General features: G+C 40.6%; 1 protein-coding gene across 3 annotated transcripts in view; it reads right to left on the bottom strand.

The window, feature by feature from the left end:
* Positions 1–265: 265 nt before the first annotated feature.
* plcb1 (phospholipase C beta 1) overlaps positions 266–21,140 on the bottom strand; it is a 50,901-nt gene continuing 30,026 nt past the window's right edge. The window contains exons 10-33 of one of the 3 annotated variants that reach the window (XM_029001814.1): positions 17,906–18,052; positions 16,897–17,054; positions 16,397–16,479; positions 15,949–16,033; positions 14,627–14,810; positions 12,337–12,410; positions 11,916–12,012; positions 11,750–11,834; positions 11,185–11,309; positions 10,912–11,066; positions 10,637–10,801; positions 10,457–10,556; positions 10,269–10,373; positions 7,948–8,060; positions 7,149–7,284; positions 7,001–7,054; positions 6,601–6,820; positions 5,686–5,866; positions 4,934–5,010; positions 4,713–4,802; positions 4,085–4,142; positions 3,902–3,988; positions 3,745–3,769; positions 266–2,919 (exon numbers count right to left, since the gene is read on the bottom strand). In XM_029001814.1, coding sequence (XP_028857647.1) covers positions 2,834–2,919; positions 3,745–3,769; positions 3,902–3,988; positions 4,085–4,142; positions 4,713–4,802; positions 4,934–5,010; positions 5,686–5,866; positions 6,601–6,820; positions 7,001–7,054; positions 7,149–7,284; positions 7,948–8,060; positions 10,269–10,373; positions 10,457–10,556; positions 10,637–10,801; positions 10,912–11,066; positions 11,185–11,309; positions 11,750–11,834; positions 11,916–12,012; positions 12,337–12,410; positions 14,627–14,810; positions 15,949–16,033; positions 16,397–16,479; positions 16,897–17,054; positions 17,906–18,052 — 2,690 coding nt within the window. In that variant the 3' untranslated portion in view covers positions 266–2,833. Of the gene's footprint in view, positions 2,920–3,744; positions 3,770–3,901; positions 3,989–4,084; positions 4,143–4,712; positions 4,803–4,933; positions 5,011–5,685; positions 5,867–6,600; positions 6,821–7,000; positions 7,055–7,148; positions 7,285–7,947; positions 8,061–10,268; positions 10,374–10,456; positions 10,557–10,636; positions 10,802–10,911; positions 11,067–11,184; positions 11,310–11,749; positions 11,835–11,915; positions 12,013–12,336; positions 12,411–14,626; positions 14,811–15,948; positions 16,034–16,396; positions 16,480–16,896; positions 17,055–17,905; positions 18,053–21,140 lie in introns of those variants that run through there. The other 2 variants (XM_029001805.1, XM_029001820.1) reach the window with 2 other exon arrangements.

The following is a 21,140-nucleotide window of genomic DNA, read 5'->3' on the forward strand; positions in this document are numbered from 1 at the left end:
GGTCAAGATGCCGTGCGTCCAAACACAAGTCAGCACAAGTTAGTCTGAAGACAAGAGTCGAACATCTTAGTTTACATTCCTACAAATGTGAAAAATCCAGACAAGATTTTCAAATTTTAATTTCCAAAATTGCCATCTCTGTCTTGCAGAGATGCTTCTTATAGTCGCACAGTATTCTCATATACTCACATATGTCATCTGTACGAAACACCGTGTGTCTTTTTAGCACATAAATGTTATATCCATGGCACGAGGGCTGATCAAATGACAGTTTTCACAATACCAGTTTATTTTAAACCAATGCACAGCACAAAGACCACTTACATTCAGTTATATTCATCCCGGAAATAAAGGTTGTGAAAACAGTGGTAGCCTACTATCAATACAATTAAACAATTCAACCGTTCTGTTGTGTTTGTGGAATATGAAGCCTGTCTGGGAAAGGAAGAAAACAGAGAGAGAGAGAGAGAGAGAGAGAGGAGATCAAAAATAAATAATTAAATATAAATGCATGTATGCCATTCAGTAGCTTACACCAATCATTATGTAATATCTAGTTCAGTAGTATAAACAATTAAAAGTGCCCCATACAGTCTGTACCAAAAAAAATAAATAAATACAAATAAACAAGAGCTCTAATTAGTGCTAATTTACTGTACACAATATGCCTCCTTTTTTTTTTCTTTTTTTTTTTACATTCCACACTGAACATGGCTAACACATTTAAAGGCACAGGACTTTCACTTCAGAACAATAAAAAAAATAACTTCAGTCTCAAAGGTAATTCAAGTAATCTTACATTGCAAAAAGGATTTTGGTCATTAAAGGAAACAATGGCACAAAGAGTTTCTTCGTAAAAATCTACTCATGGCTCCCAGATATCCGTATTCAAGAGTCAGCCGCGTTGTAAACATCACCATTAAATGCAGTTACAGGAAAGTACAGGAAGAAAAAGCCGATGCATGCGCCTCTCGCGTCCTAGTGGTTCTCAGTCCGCAAAAGTCCCCGGTTTTAATCCTGGTGAACAAAACGACACATGGATCTCACAACACTTCAGCTGGACATGGATCATTAGCCTTCCCAGTACAATACAGTGTGAGTGGAGACAGCTCAGCTCTGTTTGACCTATACTGTAGGAACATGGGGCCTACTTTAAAACCACAAATTGGCACCTTGACAGATTTATTAAAATATTGCCTCAAGTACGAGATGACTTGCGACCTTGCTAATGCTGCATCATTAAAAAAAACAACTCAGTCGCATGGAAAAAGTTGACAATAGCTCCTCAAAGAGAGTAAATCCATGCTTAAATTTAGCCTGTAACTAAACAAGCAAACATATCCAAACCATTAAGTTAAAATAAATACAACGCAGGATTTATGTACTTGCGACTACCACAGAGCTTTCCGGGGAATTCAATGAGAAAGTGCGGTTATTTAAGTTAATAAGAACTGCCCATGAGAAACTATTTACAATCTATGACCTGTAATCCATAAATACGACTGCTCAAATCATTTAAAAACCTAGCTGCATCCAAAATAGAATCAAAACAAAAGATAAACTGGGAGAGAGATTCATTTAGATCGTAATAAATTGCATAATCGTGGCAACCATAAAGAACACCTTTAGTGCATATTCATGACCAGATCGTCATGTGGTCCGTGTGGATTTTTTAGGGTTTTTATTTTTCTAGGAGATCACTGTGTTCATGGTTTGAATGTAGAAGTGCAGATATTTGAACTGATGTTTCTAGATCGGTGTACAGACTGAATTATAATACAAAACAATTAAGAAAAATAACTATCAAAAAAGGCTGAGTAAAAACATAATGGTGACATGTATAGCCCAGTATATGTTTTTCTTAAAATTGATCATTATGCCCTTTCCCCCCCAGGAAAAAGAGTAAGAAAACACATCTTCACAGCAACTATTTCACTACACTGAAGTACACTGAGTCACCACGGCCTTAACATTTACAAATGCGTGTTAACACAGCAGAATACCGAACACACGCCATGCGTCCCTGAAAAATAAGTAAATTACCACAATAGTTTCTATATGTTGACGCTACGATAAAAATAATAATCAGTGCACTGGCAGGGTAAAAGTGAGAAAAATGATCATCACAGCCTATCAAACTCAACCTCAAACTCAAAAAAACCCCAACAATTAAAAGTCCGGAACAGATAAGAAGGAGAATGGGTCTACGGTAGCGAGCCACCTGTGCCGGCCGCCAAAGCAAACAGTTGTCATCGCAGTGCAAATATACAGTGTGTACGTTCACCAAGCTCTAATGCACACGCCTTGCCAAAGGGCAGGAAAGCTACAGAATATCTGTAAAGTCCGCCCATTCGTTTTGTCTTGTTTTTTTTTTTATTCTTTTTTTTTTTTGTTTTTTTTTCTTCAAAATATGCTCATGCAGTAAACCTTGTTTTAATGTAACACATTTATCTGATAAGCCTACGGGCCAGCAATTGACAGCCATAATGGCGGTGATATATTGAAACACTTTAAATAAATACCAAAAATAAGTACAAATCAATAATTAGAGAGTTAAGAATGTATGAGGTTAGTATAATTTCTAAGCACTCAGTAAATTACCGGTCGTTTCGAATATTTAAAAAAAAAAGAAGACGGAGGAGCGAGATAAAAATGGCAGAAAAGTGCTGGCGCTGCTCTCACAATAAAAGTTAGGAATGGATCGACAATGAAGCGCCTCAGGGTCACTCAGTCCTCTATCTCGTCCTCTGACTGCGCCCCCTTGTGGTTGAGTCTCTCCTGTGTGGTTGACTGTGGCAGCGTGTCGTGGCCGCCGTCCTCCGCCAGCTTCCTTTTAGTGGTCTCCTGCACAAACTCCTGGATCTCCAGCGGCAGCCGGCGAAATTTGTCCTGGTACTCCTGGTCCAAATCGCTTTGCAGCTGGGAAAAAGAGTCGCATGTTGGTGACGGTAACGCGTGGCCCGGCACTTTTTTATTTCGGCGACATGGGCCATCTCAGCCATATTTAGAGTCATGCCACTGTCATTCATCTCAACGTGGTTAAGAAAAGGACAGTTTCAAAGATTTTTAAACAAAGTTTGATCTTTTGAAAAGATCATGCCGACCTCAATATGAAACACAGAACCACAACAGAAAAAAAAAAAAAAACTAATAAAGAGCTTTAAAGCTGGAGGCTGCATTTACATCTGAACACAGGACAGTAATTCCACTGTCAGTGGTTCCAGTAATTCCATTATATCAGAGAAAGGCACAAATCCAGTATAAAGAACTGGCCGCAGGCGGCTGTGCACACTCCAGCAAGACAAATCTAGAACTAGAACAGGGAGATTTGGTTTTGCTTTTGTGTGCACGTGCAGAGCATCCAGCATTCACCGTGCAGGCAGGCTTTTCCCTAAATTAATAAAGATTTTGCGCTGCAACACAGCAAGAACTTGCCACACTTCTTACCAGTCATCTTTAAATTGGGCAAACCGGGCTATCAGCACCAATGGGTTAGTTAATTAATGATCCTAAAGATCAGGGGGTATTTCAGCACAAAATTTCACATTTGAAGGAGAAAAACGGTGAAAATATGGAGCTGAATTAAGAAAGCAGTGGGCTATGTGTTCCATAGATATTAATCATGATGCAACAAGAGCAAATGGTGTCCAATCAAAGCACGCACCACACTGTTCATGTTTAAATGCTATAATTTTTTTAAATATTGCTGATGGAGTGATTCAGTCAAATACATGCAGCTCTTACCTCCATCATCAGAGGAAGCCTCCTCCTATAACAATGATAATAATAATACCCTTTGGCTCCTTTAAATGCAATGTCATAATGAGAGTCTGCAGAGATCTTATGGGTCTATTTTTTCCCTTTGTGATGCTACACACTGTGGACAGAAGACAAGACTTACCTTCGGTTTTTCATCAATAATTTGCTGTAGAATGCTCTTGTGGGACTCAAGGAGCTTCTCATTCCTTTTGGTCTGTGCATCTTCCAGCTGGGAATGTGCAATGGGAAGGGCAGTTTGTCAAATGAGCACCAGTCAAGCTCCAATAAGGAGAAAAGAGCGTTCTGAGTTCCAGCTGCTCCTCACCCGTTTGATGTGCTGCACAACTTCGTTCACATACGACCGGTTGATCTCCAGCTTTTCTCTAGAAATGCATTAAGGAAAATATAACCATAAATTCAGCAATGAATGCAGTAAGATTCTAATATTTCAAGTTATCAGAAATGTAGTTCATGTTGTTAAACATCATCGTCTGGAAGATTTGTGTTTTATTTCCTTCATCTTGTCCCCTCACTCACTTTCCATAACCCCCTAATCATACTCAGAGACCAACCTGGGACACCGAGCAGACATCAGTAGGGAATGCACACACCATTCACTCACACTCACACCAATGGACTGTTCAGAGTTGGCAGTTCATCTAGTATACCGGAAACCGGATAACGCATTAAAAAAACCCCGCGGCAACAGCCATTAACAGCCAGTCCAACTTGCTAACCACTGTGCCACCATGTGGACCATCCCCGTCCTTACAGTGTGTATATGTGTGCGCTCAGTAATGCAGCTTCTTCAGCTGGCTTAAGGAAGCAAAGTCTTCGCTACTCTCCAGTGATTTTTTCACTGTAGCCTCAGTTAACGCCTGCCATCAAAGGCAAATCTTTGAGGTTGTGAGCCTCTTTGTCATAAGGGCACATGCATGCAGCCACACACTTACTCCTCTGTTAAGTGTTTCTCTTTCGATTTGGCTCCATTGATTTTCTCCTGTCTCTTCTTGTCCATTTTCTTTTTGAGCTCTTTCTTCTCTCTGTGGAGAAAATAGCATTACAGGGCGCCGAAAATCGCAACCTCCCGCATTTACAAAGTTAAACGATTTATATGTGGCTTTTAAGGCCGAAACCCAATCAGAACACATCACTGCAATTCAGTCTGACTCACTTTTCGCAGATCTCTTTCACTTTCTTCACCTGGCTGCTCTGGGATTCCTCTGCAACCACGGTCAACTTCTCCATTAGCTGTTACAGACAGAATATGTTAGAAACCACAGTGTAAACACAATTGTGTTATGTAATTTAATTAATTAAGTTACGCAATTTAGATGAAAGCTAATATGTTTAAAACTTTTTTTGTTACATTCAGTTTTGTTCACAAATTACATTTTTTCCACCAATGTGAATTAGCTGCAGTTTTGGGCTTTTGCCTTTATAAAAATGATTCAGGTTATAAGTAATTGTTAATATTGACTGATATTTCGATATTTTTTTCTCAGATGTGGTGCAGTTGGGAATATATGATGAGGTACAATTGACTCAGGAGGGGCAAAGTGTGAACCCTAGTGGTGGACGTTAATTACTACAAGTCATATCCTATTTTTCTAAACAGAAATGTGAAAGTGAAGTGATTGTCATTGTGATACACTGCAGCACAGCACACTGTGCATACAACGAAATTAGTCCTCTGCTATCAAACAATCACCCTTAGTTAGCAGTGGGCAACCATGACAGGCACCAGGGGAGCAGTGTGTGTGGACAGTGGCACCAAGAATGATCGGGATTCAAACCAGCAACCTTCTGATTCCTTAACCGCTAAGCCACCAATGCCCCACAAATGTCCCCCTCAAGATATATAAATCCTTTCATTTTTTCAATCATCTAATTGTCTCCACCCACAGAGGTGCAGGAGTGTTTCACCTGCTTGATATGCTCCTTCTTGAGGTACTTCTCGCTGTAGTACTGCTCCTGCCGCAGGCTGAGGAGCTGCTGCTGCTGCTGCTCCTTCAGCTCAGTCAGCTTGCCCCCACTCTCCTGGTCCAGCTGGGCCAGCTCCTGTTCAAAGAACGAGGGGCTGTTCTCCAGACTGGACGTCAGGCACCTGAGGTTCATGAGAAAATCGAGGAGAAAAATACATTCTTCATGATGTATGAAGATACCACACTACACACTCTTTCTCTGTTGGGGTGGCTGCATCTTTTGTGTGTTTGTTGGTGGCCAACACACCCATTGTTGGGTGACTACGGTTCACTTGCATCACTGTCATTCTTAAAAGAATTCTCCAAATACAGGTGAAAGAGCACTTACTCGTAAGACATGAACATAGTGGTGTGCTGGAAAGGATATTGGGAATATGCATATTAGAATGGGACCTACAGTGATGGATTATTTTCCTGTAGGGAAAACGTTCTTGTGAAAGTAGGCAGAGTTGATGCTCTGGTAGACATGAATTGGTAAGAGACTGAATTAGCATACACATGTCTGCATCCCATGGGTTGTGCTCTCTTTGGCTGAGGCTCTTCGCTTCTCACGCTGACCCCTCACAGCACTTTTCACACTTGGTGATATGCAGTCTCTGACTGTCCAGATATTTAGGGTGCTAGATATCTGATGTGGCGTCTGTGATGCATCAGCAAGCCTTGTGTCACGCCACAAATAGCATCCCGGCCTAAATTTGCCAGAACCAAACAACCATTGTTGGTTGGAAAGACGGGTCTAAACCTGGCAACTCTGCTTTACAGGTCGGATTTAGCTTGTAATTGAGTCACTTTCATATCGAGAATAGAATTGAGATGCTACGTTAAAGTGAAAGTAAAGCAGAAAGAGTAGACCTACCTCTTCTTACCATCTCTTTTTGCAGATTTCTGCAGTACAGCCCTTTTCCTGAGGTAATCGCTCTGGAACTCGCTGTATTTTGCAGTGTGCTCTTTGATCATGTCTGTTGTTTTCTTGTGGTGCTTCTTCACTAGATCTTTCATTTCCTTATAGTGTCTCCTCTGCTCGCGGACAAAAGCTTTCTGCTGCTTCAGCTCCTCTAAGCTCTGGGCCTCCATCTCTAAAAAAAAAAATGTAAAAAGAAAAGAGCGAAACCGAGTCAGCATTCCGCTTTTAATCCACGCCTCCGGATCTGAATATTCTTTCTTTTATATAGTGTTTTAATTAAAATGATAACAGATTCAAATCTTTAAGAAAATGTTGAAGCCTTTTTTTATTAATGGGATTTAAAATTGCTGACCTGTGAGGACACTCTGGACAATGTCCTCTGTCTTCGCTGCTGGTTTTGTTGACCCTGAAAGGCAAAGGCTTTGCAGCTCTAACCATTGCTAATGACAACCCACGCTGAGATTAGTGCAGAACGTCGGCCGTAGCCCCGTTCGCATTACCTGCGGGCTGCGCCTGCGGGGTGACCTGAGAGGTGGGCTTGGGGGCATCGCTGGGCGTGTGGCTCAGGCCGTTTTCCAGCGGCACCGGTTTGGGTTCGCTCTTGGGCTCGGACGCCTGCTCCACACCCGTGTCCGTCTGATGCAAACATGACACGATCAGTGTCCTTTCAATGACCTTACCGTGTCTCCTTACTCTATGCTAGATAAGATTTCATCATATAGGAGCTGTCCTGCCATCTCAAGTCTTTCTCGGTGCAAAGTGTTTAATTTTTTATAAGCAATAACACACAAAATTGACACAGCCATCTGATGCGTGTTAATCCGTCACTCCAGGATTTTTCAATGTCAGGATCAATGAACAATCAATGCAAATTCAACTAATCCTTGTGAATTTTGCACAATTGCTGCAACCTTTAAGATGCCAGCCTGTAGTGTGTATATCTCATAGCTCTATCACCTCTTTCTTGCAATTTTTATTGCAAAGAAAATACCTAAAAACTACAGAATGTTGTGGTGAAGTACAAGCCATTTTAGAAAACAACAATCCATGAAACTGCCTGTGAAATCTTGGATGAAATGATTAATGCAATTATATCACATCTTTCTTATTGAAGTGATAACATTATAAAAGAATCCTAAAAGTCATTCAGGGTAAATGTAGTACATGTAAAGAGAAATTAAATTAATAAACTACGATAGCTGTGGTTACGAGGAGACAGCGTTAGAAAGAAGAACACAATTTGTTAGTGTTTTCATGCAGTCTGTGTGTGGTCACATCAGCCCCAAAGGCCTTCCCCACCTCTTTACTGATGTCCTCCTCGCCCTCCTCCAATGTCAGCGCAGCCAGCTGCTTCGATCTCTGCTCCATTAAGTTAACGTACCTAATGGGGTTGGACAGTGCCTCGATGACATCTGCTCCAAAGAGAAGCAGAAGTCGTGAGGTTGTGTTCCACATTATGTTCTCACAGTATATCAAAATATTAGCAACGTGGACAAGAGAAATAAAAATGGAAGGTTATTGTAGACAAGAAAGACTAGTATGGCTACTAGTAATTGTGTCTGCTCGTTTTGTTTATTACCAGGTTCTCCAATCACATGTGACCATTTTCCCATAAAATGAAACGCATACCCCAGAATGCTGTCTGTCATTAACCTGTAAGATCTCAAGGTCAAATCTCATCTGATCCTTCTTCTATTTCTTTAATGAAAATACTCTTTGAGCCTCAGTTTGGTGACCCCCCGTTTGCTATAAGTAACCAGAATGTGACTGAATAGACCTTTTTGCTCAAAAAGGTCCCTAACTGAGGTAAATGACCCGGAAGCATCTAAGTGGCAGTCACGATAAGAGCAGGCTGAATTACCTAAATGATAATGGAAGGTGCTTTAATGTCTCGTCTCCTATCCCCTCTCCTAACAGGGTGCACTGGAGCAGCTCTTATGAAAAAAAAAAAAAAAAAAAGGAGACAATGCCCTCCCACAAGTCCTGGTGGCAGCAACATTTAAAGCGATGCAGCACCAGTGCACTAACATGAATAGGCTAATGAACAGAATATTATGAACAATAATATTCTGTATCATAATTATTTTATAATTATTTTATTTTCACATTCTATTTGTATAGTGGTTACTCAGTTTCTTAAACATGTTGAGACTGCACAAGGTGAATTTGAGGTTTTGTAGTCCATAGTGTTATAGTTACATATACCCACAATAATCAAATGTTGCCCTTATGAATTTTCCTTCACATCTTTCCGCTAACCTTCATGACTACTCAATATCCATAATGTTTTGAATGCCTTTGACTGTAAGTGTACCAAGTTATGCTTTTATCACAAAATGCATTATGGCACTGTGCCATGCAGAATCTAAATTTTCTGACAAACAATGTCAGAAGATGTCTAATGCATTGTGACCATACTGGAATTGATAATGTAATCGAAATAAGCCAAAATGTTCACACTGGCTCATTGCCATGCCGAGCACTGTAATTGTAAATATAGATTACACATATTCATATTGTGGATAATAATTGAATTATTAGTAAAGTCTACAAAACATTGTCATGATTCATATTCTGGTCAGGGTTCACATTTAAGGACCTGCTACAAATCTCAAATTCATTTTTATAATGAATTCTCATTATGGATGAGGGTTGACAGTGTGAACACAAGATCCATGACTCCAGTCCAAATGTGCCATGAGATTAATGTGGAGCTGCCCATCACCCTGTCAGTTCAGTGGCTCAGTTCACACTGGCAGGGAGATATCAGCATCGACATCTTTCAGCTTGAAGTTCAGAAGGGAGGTTAATTAAATTGACTACTGCATCCACAGTGAGTCTGTGAGTCAGTCCGAACAACAAATGACTGCAATTCAATTTAACTTCGGTGTCTCATTAATTATGTGAAGTGATGATAATCAACACTGTGGAACAAACAGATAAAAGACAATTCCCCCCTAAAAACTTTATCTTCCAACCACATTATGTGTAAATGAAACAATGAACTGATGCACCCTGTTCACATTTAAGAAATGCATTAAAAGATTTTAAAAAATTTACATTCTCGCAAAATAAGATTTAAATATATATATTTCAGTATATTTTAGAGTGTCATTCAATAGTAAAATCATAGGCTTGTAAATGGGCATGTACAATGTAACTGTGACACTTTTCAGACCTTCTCTGATGTGTACATGGTTAACAAAGACTTTCTGTGGGTTTCCAGGCTCATTTGACTGTCTGTTCTGTGCTAAGGATGAAAATTAATTTATTCTTAATGTTTCATTTCACAACTGTCTCAAACACTCAGACAACATCAAAATCTATGAGCAATGATCTGTAAAATGCAGACACATGATAAAAAGGCATCCACACAGGAGCATGGTACACAATGGTGGATGTAGTAATGCAGCTCTGAGGGTGGCAGTTTTACTGCTGATCGTTTTGGGGTAAGTATCGTTTTGGGGTGGTAGTAGCCTAGAGGGTAATGACATATGACCCAGAGGACCCAGGTTCAAATCCCACTTGCTACCATTGTGTCCCTGAGCAAGACACTTAACCCTAAGTTGCTCCAGAGGGAATGTAAATGTAAATGTTTTGTCACAAAGTTTGCACTATACCTGCAAATGTGTCTGGTACATAGTCCTTGACTTCAATGTACACAAACACTGCTGGAAGGGTGAGGGACTGATTCTTCTCGTTCCTCAGCCCAATGTAACGGTAGCCTGAAACCACACAGCACTGCATAAGAATCTATCTCGGAAAATCATTTTAGTGCCTTTGGGACAGAGAAGAAAAGATCGATGACCTGGTCGAATTGCAGACACGGGAATAATGCGATGGCCAATAAACTTCCCGCCTTCCTCAAACACAGCTAACCTCAGTGAGGAGAGAGTTGGCAGAACCACCTACAGAATGCGGCAAACAAATGAACAATAAATTCATGAATTCCACCGAAAAACAAGTGTGTCAGTCTTGATTTCCTTACCTTTTTGAAAACGATTGGCTCTTCATCCCATACAGGGTTAATTGCATTGCCTTGAGAAGTTTTTGTTTTAAAGGCTTTCCTCCTTGTATCAACCGGAAGTCCAAACATATCAATTTCTACATACACACCAACCTTCTTGTCAGTCAAAAACTGCCCAGATATGATCTACGGGGATGAAATTACCATTAGTATGAAACAGTCAGTCAGTCCTCTGTCAGATTCAACAGATTCAAATCCCAAGATGTCAATGTAAGGACCATGTGCATTGATCTAACCTTCACTGACAACGTATTGGCAACAATCCCATCCACCGTACTCTCAGTGAAGGGATCGAAGTGCTTATCGTTCCTTCTCATGAACTCTGGCTTGAGTCTGTAGCCACTCTTCCCGTTGTACTCATACATTCCCAGGTTGAGCTGCATAGAGAGGTCTGAACGACAAAAAACAAGCAAAGAGTCATTATCAAATTAACCTGCATAATTCCCGATGTCCAAGACGAACAATAAAACACCAAAAGGCTGCCGGTCCCTCTTAACTGGAAAAGTTACCTATTGTTTGGAAGTTAAGTGCCACTAGTTGACATCCTGCGTTCCAGAAGACTTGAGGCATGTAGTTGGAGGAATCAACCCTGGTTCCTTTGGGGTAAATTCGACTGAGCTGAAGCTTGTTGTATCTGGACGTAGCCGGTTAAGGACCAGCATTCTCTTTCTCTGGCTATGGATCACTTTAATGTCCACTTTTACATCAGCTACATCTTTGCAATGCATAGATGGAAAATCCAACATGCAGAAGGAAATAAAAAGAATAAGCATTTTTGTCTATACATACATACAAATACATATAGAAAAAATATAGTGTGATGAATGTCAGGAAAAAATAAAGAAAGAAACCATGGCTTTAAGACAAAACAGTACCACATAATAGCGTCTGCAACAGACAATCAGAGAATCTATATTGAGGTCATATGAAAGCCCATAAAATATGGATGCGTTTGCCCTCCTTTCCAATCACCTATTTAATCGAATGCCCATAAGAGTTTGAGCCGTTGCCGTTTTATGAAAGTATTTTAGTATGGGGAGTGAAAAATCTATTAATTTTGAATGAGAAGGATGCTCCACAAACTCCACGGGTGATTTTGTGAGCTGCTCCAGGGCCTTGGTCTCCACAAAAGATGACATCTGATAGCTGCGGTTGGTTTCTGGCAAAACAAAAGCAGGTCCGTTGAAGTCTCTTAGAAGGGATTTATGGGTACATAATGAGCACATTTGTGTGTTATTACTTTTGGAGATCTCAAAGGTATGGAATTTTGTGGGCTGGATGTAGTTCACTAGTGTAGACATTTCTTCGGTGGCAAAGGCTTCAGAACCAGCAGTTCCCTGCAGATAACACAAAATGTGACACAAAGCTCTGAGGTCCTGATAAAATTGTATGTGCAGACATGAGTAAGTACAAATCTTTAAGTACAAATGCTGTAGATAAGAACAATCACATATCTCTTGTATTACAAAAAAGTTAGACTATTTTTTAATATCTGTTTTAACAGTAGATATGGAGCAAGTGACGGGTATTATGTGGAAATAAGTGCTAATTAATGTGTCTGTTCCTATATCCCCCTTTATAATTAATACATATTGCATATGGTTATTAATGAATTCTCCTTTTATATGATGAACAGATGGGACTGTGAACAGATACTGCACCTCGTCAGTTGACTTTTTACAATCATCGTCATCATCATCTTCTTCCTCACTTTCGGGGTCGGCTTCTGCTGGAACTGAACAGAACGCATCATGCCACCACCAGCTATTAAACAAGCCCACCTACTTTGCATAAAACTGACGACTATTGTGAAAAAGTGTTATTAATGGTTAATAACCACACAATGCAGGAATGGAGGAGAAGCTGATCTTATCAGTCCAGAGATCAACAATACGACATTATCATCTTACTGGCAGTCAGACAACGCATATTTTTTTGCACTGAGCTGGGATGTATGGGATGCATCATGATCCATTTATAATTGTAATTGAATCAAATCGTGGGACCAGTGATGGTTCACACCTCTAGTTTACACCTGCCAGGGTCAACTGCCTGTCATTTCAACATCAGTACATGTCAAAAATCACGGTAGCGGGAACTGTTCCTTATCACTCCGGCACCACTGCAAAAATGTAATAGTCCTTTTTTTCAGGGGATGTCATTTTTTGTAGTGGGAATCTGACGGGGGAACGGAGGCATCTGATATTAAATATTGGCTGCCAGCGCTGAACACATGTTGCTGAGGAAAGTGGAGGATGTCACTTTTCAAGGCAAATGTCACGGACCAAAAAAAGACGACCATAATTTAAGACCTCTAGAGTCTTGGCTATAGATTTGTGGCTTTGGCTATTAATAAAAATTAATAAAAAGATGAGTTTTCATGGATTTTTATTTGTATCATTTAAATGTAACATGCCTTGAAAGCAAAATGTTGATAAACTGCTGAGCCGCCAGGGCCTAATAACACAGAGCAGGTCAATAAGGCTCCTGCCACCTCCTCGGCGGATGAACAAATAAAACTGATGTGGGTCATGACCCATAAGAGGAGTTCAACCCAAGAGCAGGCGGTCCAAAACAAACTCCAGACCTCTGTGACAGTTAATCTCTAAATGTAATTAGCCATGTCATGTTGTTTTAAAAAAAAAAGAAAAAAGGTCTTTCCTTTAGTATAAAACTTTTTTGTCCTTCCCTAATCCCTGTGTAACTTATGAGACTGCGGCCCCTGTGGGCACTGTTGTTGCCATTCCGGGAGGTCTGCCGTGCAGCATCTGGTATGTGAATGGGGGCAGGCTCGCACAGTGACTCACCCTTTATAAACCTCTCGCAGCTATGAATATTTCATAGCGGGTACATAATCTCTGACTGGATCACTGAATATTGCATTTTTGTCACCGGCGGAGAAGAAACATAGCTACCGTGTTTGTACAACATCATATATTTTTGTTATTAATAATAGAAAACACTATCAGCTAGCTTTGGGGGGAGTCTTTTTTTTTGCCGGCATGTTTGGCAAAGTACAAGGTCTGGATGTTCTATCTAATTCTGACCACCAGATGGCAGTAAGAAATTACATAATTTTTTTTTTAAACTGAGACAGTAAATTAAATTGCAAGCATTTTGTAACCTGTAAAATAATTTCAGATATCCATATTAATGTTAGTTTGCAGAATGTTTGTATTACTAACTCAGTGGAAATTATTATTAATTATTATTAATATTTTTGTTAGGGCCTGAGCACCAAAGGTCCACAATCCCTACTGTTTCTGCAAGGATTAATATTATTATTATTTTCCTTCTTGCAAACTTTGCACACAACAGCGCCACCTAACGCGTTACCCCACACAATTTTATGTATTGCCATCAAAATTAATATGAATGTGCATCTCATTAAGACAAATTTATGAACTCAATAGCTCTGCCCAACAGGAAGTGAGGTAATCTGGATTGTTTCATGGAATTTGAAACGAGGATCCCAGACCCTTAGTATGATTCACTCCAAATTTGGCTTGAATGTAGAAGGACAGGTTCATCATGCTAAATTGCAAAGCTTTTTTTGATAGCTTGAGTGGTCTTGAAATTGCAAGGGGTTTGCACCATGTTTGCGAGGTCCTGTTAATCACCGTTTGTGGTTATATTTGTCTTATATTTTTTGTCACAGAGCAACTTGGGCAGTGGTGCTCTAGCGGGTGAGGAAGCAGACCCGTAATCAGAGGTTTGCCGGTTTGAATCCCCAACTGCCAAGGTGCCACTGAGGTGCCACTGAGCAAAGTACCTGTCATGTACCTGTCATGGCTGCCCACTGCTCACCAAGGGTGATGGGTTAAAAGCAGAGGACACATTTTGTTTTGTGCACCGTGTGCTGTGCTGCTGTGTTTCACAATGACAATCACTTCAGTTTCACTATTTCTGTTTAATAATAATTGAAGGAGAACTCTCTAATTCAAAGTATACCTGCTTGCCCTGCACTCGGGGATGAGGGCTCAAACACACTCGAGGAGTCACTGTTGGGGTTGGACGCCTGCTCTGAGAGCTTCTTCTTGGTGCTGTCGTCAGATGGCTTGTGGGACTTCTTGTTCTTGATGAGGATTTTTCCCATCAGCTCTTGAGGACTGGGCAGTGGCACTCCCCTCTCAAGCTACAAAACATCAAATTAGGCAATAGTCACACAAACACACACACACACACACACACACACAAACACAAACACAAACACACACACACACACAAACACACACACACACACACACACACATACACATGGATTTTCAGCTGAACCCATTTCAAGTTGGTTGGGCCCATCAGCCACCAAACAACCGAGAGCATGGGCTGCCAGTTCAACAAGCAAGGCATGATAGGACCCAAGCATACACCATGGGTTTGTTGTTTAAATTGTCATTGTTGTTCATTGTTGGCCTGCAAGGTGTGGGATTCCAGCAGCTATATTGATTTAGTTTATACAAATAATGGCTTAGTCCTATACCTTAGTTCTATACCAGGGTGGCCATCAAGTCCATGTCAGGAAGGACACTTTGAGATCCTTACAAACGTGGCTTGGCTAAATAGTAAAAGTCCTGTTTTGCTTTGACTGCTTTGTTTCTTTGATTTAAAGACACATGTAGCTGTGAAAGACAGTCCTTTTAATTAAAATGGAAGGTTACATGGCATGGACTTGGTGGCCACCCTACTGGCTCTAATAAAAGCTTGGTTGATTTATGTGGTTCTGATCAGTGGATGCTCTACTTCTTACAACGTGATACACTGGTTCCATGTTTTAGTCAAAAAATCAGTATTTCAGTCTATTCAAGAAACAAAAGCAGATTATTTTGCACCCTGCAGGTATAATGTATTACAAGAAAAAAGATTGTCTATCTTACATTAGATGTCCTTATGATTCACATTATACACAAATTACTGAAGTACCTGCTGAGTGTCCTGGTACTAGAACCAGTCCAATAAGGGGAGCAGTACAATATACTGGTTAGTCATTATATCAGTCCAAAACATTATAAATATTTATATATTTGTTTGAACGGTCTGATATATAGCCTAAACACTGAATAAGTTGTTCAAGGTATAGTTTGAATTCCTGAATGCAGTAATATTGATATGAAACACATAACATCTCAAAAACCCTACAAGTATTAACTCAATTGCAAGTGCATCCACCCACACACACACACACACACACACACACACACACACACACACACACACACACAAGTACCCATAATGAGTACAATTACATGGAGCTCAGCCTCAACTCATCTACTCACAGGGTATTTCTCGAAGGGTTCAGTGAGCAGGGCATCTCCGAATATTGATCTGCAGTACTCTGCCATCTTGGCTTGTTGCTTTGGCCTGTGTAATCAAAGGAAAACCGATTTTTGGTCTTAATGCACAATGTGCTGCAAAGATCAGATGTGTTCACACACCATGTCTTTGGGATCATTTTTTGTTTTTTAATCTTCGCTGTTGTGAAATTGTTTCTCGATCCAATTCTGTAATCTACCTTAATGCTAGCAGTGAGAGAGCGACTATGTATGGCATCTCACTCAAAAACACTCATGACAGAAAGCAAATTATGCACCATAGTTTCATCTACAACTGGCCTTCTACTTGTTGCCATAGTTGCAATCTCTCAGCCTGCAGCCCACCGGCACGCCATGCCAAAAGGTAAAAGGGGCTGTGGGAGACAAATGGAAAACAAAAGTGACCACTCACGAGTCCACATGGTTTTCAAAGGACAAGATGACCGGAAATGGGGACGTCTTAAATGCACATTCAGCGATGGCTTCAATCACTTCCTGAAAGGAAATGGAATAAACATGTTAAACATGAGTGCTTAACATACCTGCAGAATAGGTCAGGAGGAAGGATATGTGTAGAATGAAGAAGCAAAATGCCTCAGAGTTGTCAATCATCCCTATGTGCCCCTCCCATTTTAAACTTTGTTTCAAAAATATCACTTATGCAATGACATCATGTATTAGAAAAAAATTACACACCAATTAAAAAGACTGGATGAGTAGTTAGATAATTAGGGAATCCAGAAGATATGCTTGATGCAGTATTAGTGAAAGTGAAAAATTAACAAACAGATATGATGCCTGATTCTTTTGTGTTGGGTGGTGATGCACACTGACCAATAATGTAACTTCTAATATCAAGACACAACTATAATTTTGATGGCCTGATATGCAAAAGCATGTAAAAGTTATCACCTTGAATGAGATCTCAGATGTCATGGTGAAACCGTGGGTGATTACGGGCTCCTCCTCAGCGGTGCGCCCCTTCCAGCAGTCCAGCTCCACACAGCGGCAGCCCGACAGCAGCACCTGCCTGTACATCTCCACTGAGGAGTTCCCTGCCAGCTGCCCCGCTGGGAACAAAACAGGTCCGGTGTTAGCGGCTCCAACTGCTCATGCAAGGTATTTTCAGTCACATGCATCTGTGTTACAAAGGTTTAGGGGTCTTTCTGATAAAAAAAAAAAAAAAATATATATATATATATATATATATATATATATATTATTTATTTATTTATTTATTTTGTTGTAAATATACATATAATAAAGGGAGGATTTCTCATCTTTGTCATCTGTGCTCAGTCCAGGCATTTGTGGAAGCCTATGAATAACATTCCTGGCTTAGACGTCAGACCGGTAAGTGATGGCATACGCCACAGGCCGATGTCGCAGTAACTGTCACAGACATCCCTTCTGGCAGATCATTCAACAGCGACAGACATTTGAAGGCAAAGATGGACTATAAACGGCAAGAAACGTCACCCCCCACACTATTACAGAACTATTCCATCCTTCAGCATGACTCACTGGTCTCTTCCTGCTGGGTCGAGCTGCCTGCACTCACAGACTTGCATTGACACACACACACACACACACACACACACACACACACACACACACACACACACACTTAAGTGATTAGCAGTTTGTGTACAGGCACCTATTAACACCGAATGAAGCGTGCGAACATTGAGCAGCTCATTACTACAGGGCTATTCGGAAGTCCCTCCAGGATTATGAAAGTATTTTTTAAAAAGTGTTATTAGGAGTGAACTTGTGTGAGAAAGTGAATGTGAGCAAGTTCAATGTTTTCTTGCCATGTCAGTCCCATCTTATCAAACTCATCACTACAACATTCGAACTGGGTTAACTCACACCTACGGTGAAATTGGTTTGAGGGAGGGGTGGTGGTCTGCCGACTGACCTGTGAGGTAAGTATTGTGGGAGGAGTTGATGAAATAATGGGACAGAGGGAAAGTCATGTCCTCGCTCTGATCCAGTTTTTCCGGAGGGATGACTCCATTCTCTTCACTGATGAGATACCTGGAGAAGCCCTCCACTGATACATTTCCTGTGATTTCAAAGGACGAAGCAAACAAATAAAACACATTAGTAAAGACCACACAGTTATAGTATCATACATTACAAGTACTGCTCCTCTCATCTTTTCGCACCTTCAGGGAAAAAAGTGTCATCCAGGAAAATGAATGTCGGAATTGCAAATAGCTAACAAATTAGATTCAAGCTGTAAGATCAGTGTGTTTCCAAACGGCATCTGCACGCCAGGGGAATACACTTGAGATGGATGTCCCCTGTGACAGGTTCTCACTGCCATAGTTTACATTAATTAAAGCTGTTCTGTGCGCAGCTCCAAAGGTAATTAACCATTTTTAATAACAGCGAAGAAGCGTTTCAGAACCAACTCTCCAGGGGACAAAGCTGCCAACAGTGCCCCAGAGTGTGGAGGCTGTGGTTCCGATGCAAGACACATGATGTCGGATGCTGGTGTCTGGTGGCCTGACACGTGCTAAGAATGTCGAAGTGGAGTCAAACTTATTCAGCTTTTTAGATGCCTTTTCTGTCATAGAAGTTACAACAAATTCCCTTTCAGGGCTTACACACAAAATTGGCAAAAAAAAAAGACATTTTGCTTACAAAAACCAAGATTGCACCAAGGTAAAACATCAAATGAAGGTTACAATTAGAAACCTTTTCAACGATGCATCTTTGTTCTTCTTCATGTTCTTCAAAAATAAACTCACCCAGAACAATATATGCCTAAGAACTGGATCTTTTACATGACACACACCTGCATAGTTGCCTGACTATGTTGCTAGCAAATAGACTTGCCTCACTGCTGATCAACACGGATTGGAAGGTCCTGTCCAACTCAGAAAGGATCTTTGAGAAGCACGAATGCCAATCATACACAAATGCATCCTTGGACCTTTCAAGAATAATCCTGGATTCAGGAGAAGATGATGTGGCATGTTTGAAATGAATCATGTTCATGAGCCAGAGGTTAGAGCCCACCTCATTTTTTAAAATAACAAATAAATGAAAAGTGAAGTGATTGTCATTGTGAATTACTATAGCCCAGCACAGACAGCTCCCTTAGGGGATGGGTTAATGCAGAGACCACCCTGGGGGTGCAGTGGGCAGCCATGAAAGGCGCCCGGGTCTGTGGGGACGATACCTTGCTCAAGGGGACCTCGGAAGCACTGAATGATAAGCACTTTTTGTAAGTAGCAATATAGTTTGGCAGGTATGGTTTTAGTTTGCAGAAAAACATAATTTAGCCACATAAACTCCAACAAATCTATAGCACAGCAACATTCACTTTGCATGCAAAGTTATTTCAAAATGGTTGTGAATCTGTGATGCTTTGATTATTTTGATGAAACCTTTAATATATTTCAATATCTATTCAATGTATTTTTACATCCATCCAGTTGCACGTACAATGTGTTTTCTTCCATTTCTTGCTTTTAGTGAGGATCATTTTAAATAATTGTTGAGCTGTCAAAATACTATTGCAGAGCAGGATCCATTTGATCCATGGACCTGATGATCCAAGTTATCTTACTTACTCTGTTCACTTACACAATACATGAAATGATAAATTGAGACAGTATATCTTGTCTGACTGTAAATATTGACTGCTGTATCCTTTATGATGAAAGTGAGATAAGACAGACAGCAAGACAGACAGATACTAGGCTTTGGGCTAGAGATAAAAATAAACAGCGCAGGGACATCTCCAGATGTCCAATATGGAACAGATCAGAATATCTCCACCCCCTCATTCCCTGCAGATGAGCTTGCCTCTCCTGTATGACATTTGTAGACTTTCTCCAAGCTGTCAGTCACATCCTTTCATTGACACGAGTTGCTTTTCTTAGACTGTGACATCTGTAGATGGCAGCCCAGAGGTTTAAGCAAAAAAAAAGTCCGTCCAGACATCTTGCCAAAAAATGTTACTCCTTATCATCACTGATCCCCTTCACTCCATCTCTCCCCTTATATAAAGCTGTATGGTAAAACCATCTGTCAGATTCTAGATGAAGACCTACAACCACAGGAACGTCCCAGTATAAAAGTCCTATAAAATGCATGAGGACACATCGTTTTTCCTGCATTTTATTGTCTTATTTAAAAACACACATAACCTTTGGCCCTTAACTTCAGAAGCCATTTGTCATCTGCATGGGATTTGGTGACAACTTGCAAAGGGGAGAAAAGTGAGCTGCAGTCATGGCATAAGTAAATCTTTGTTCCCATGGCTGAGATGCACTTGCTGAGCTTTTACTGCATGTCAGAAATGACAGAACACATCCAAACCCGTGGGTCCATGGCTGCCTTACATCTGCATGATTTCACCCTTTTCGTCTCAACTGGATGGTGACGATCCAAATAAATCATCTTGTGGGTGTGCAAGGAGATCGAAAGGGGTGAACGGCATGGAATCTATGCAGAGCAGATGGCAAAGAAGAAAGAAAAATGGGTAGAAGAGTGCAAGAGTAAAAAAGGAAACTCATGGTGCAGACAGACTTCACATTCGCCTGGAATTGTCAGATATTCCAGTTCAACGGAAAGACACAATCCACTCCTAGTCTCTGATAATAACACTGACTCATTCAACACACTGCTCTGACCGGATAACAAATGGGGTCGGAATCAAAAGAGTCAAGCTAATTTGTCATCTGTGGACAATGTCACTGTCACCAAGCCAAAATCAGGAATCTGGAATCAGCGCCACAGACCCTCTTCATTATTCAGTAACTTCACAGATTACATTTACATTTACAGCATTTATCAGACGCTCTTATCCAGAGAGACTCAGAATCAGTAGTTACAGTGTTAGAGTTGTACGCCCTAGACAGTCCCCCTGGAGACACTCAGGGTTAAGTGTCTTGCTCAGAGATCAGAGTTTGAAACTATGACTTAGTGGCCTTCTCGGTCATAGGCAAGTGTGTTACCCATCACCCAGACTAAGTCTAACCATCTTGGAATTGTCTGCAACAAAATATGTTATGTGAATACAATTTGGATAACTTTGGGTGTCACTGGTGTTTCCAATGTCATGAATACTATATAAGTGCCCGCCAAAAGGGACTTGGGTTGTTATGGGATCTATAATAAATAATGTCACATAAACC

Source organism: Denticeps clupeoides, chromosome 1 (genome assembly GCF_900700375.1).
Source record: "Denticeps clupeoides chromosome 1, fDenClu1.1, whole genome shotgun sequence".
Taxonomy (NCBI): Eukaryota; Metazoa; Chordata; class Actinopteri; order Clupeiformes; family Denticipitidae; genus Denticeps; species Denticeps clupeoides.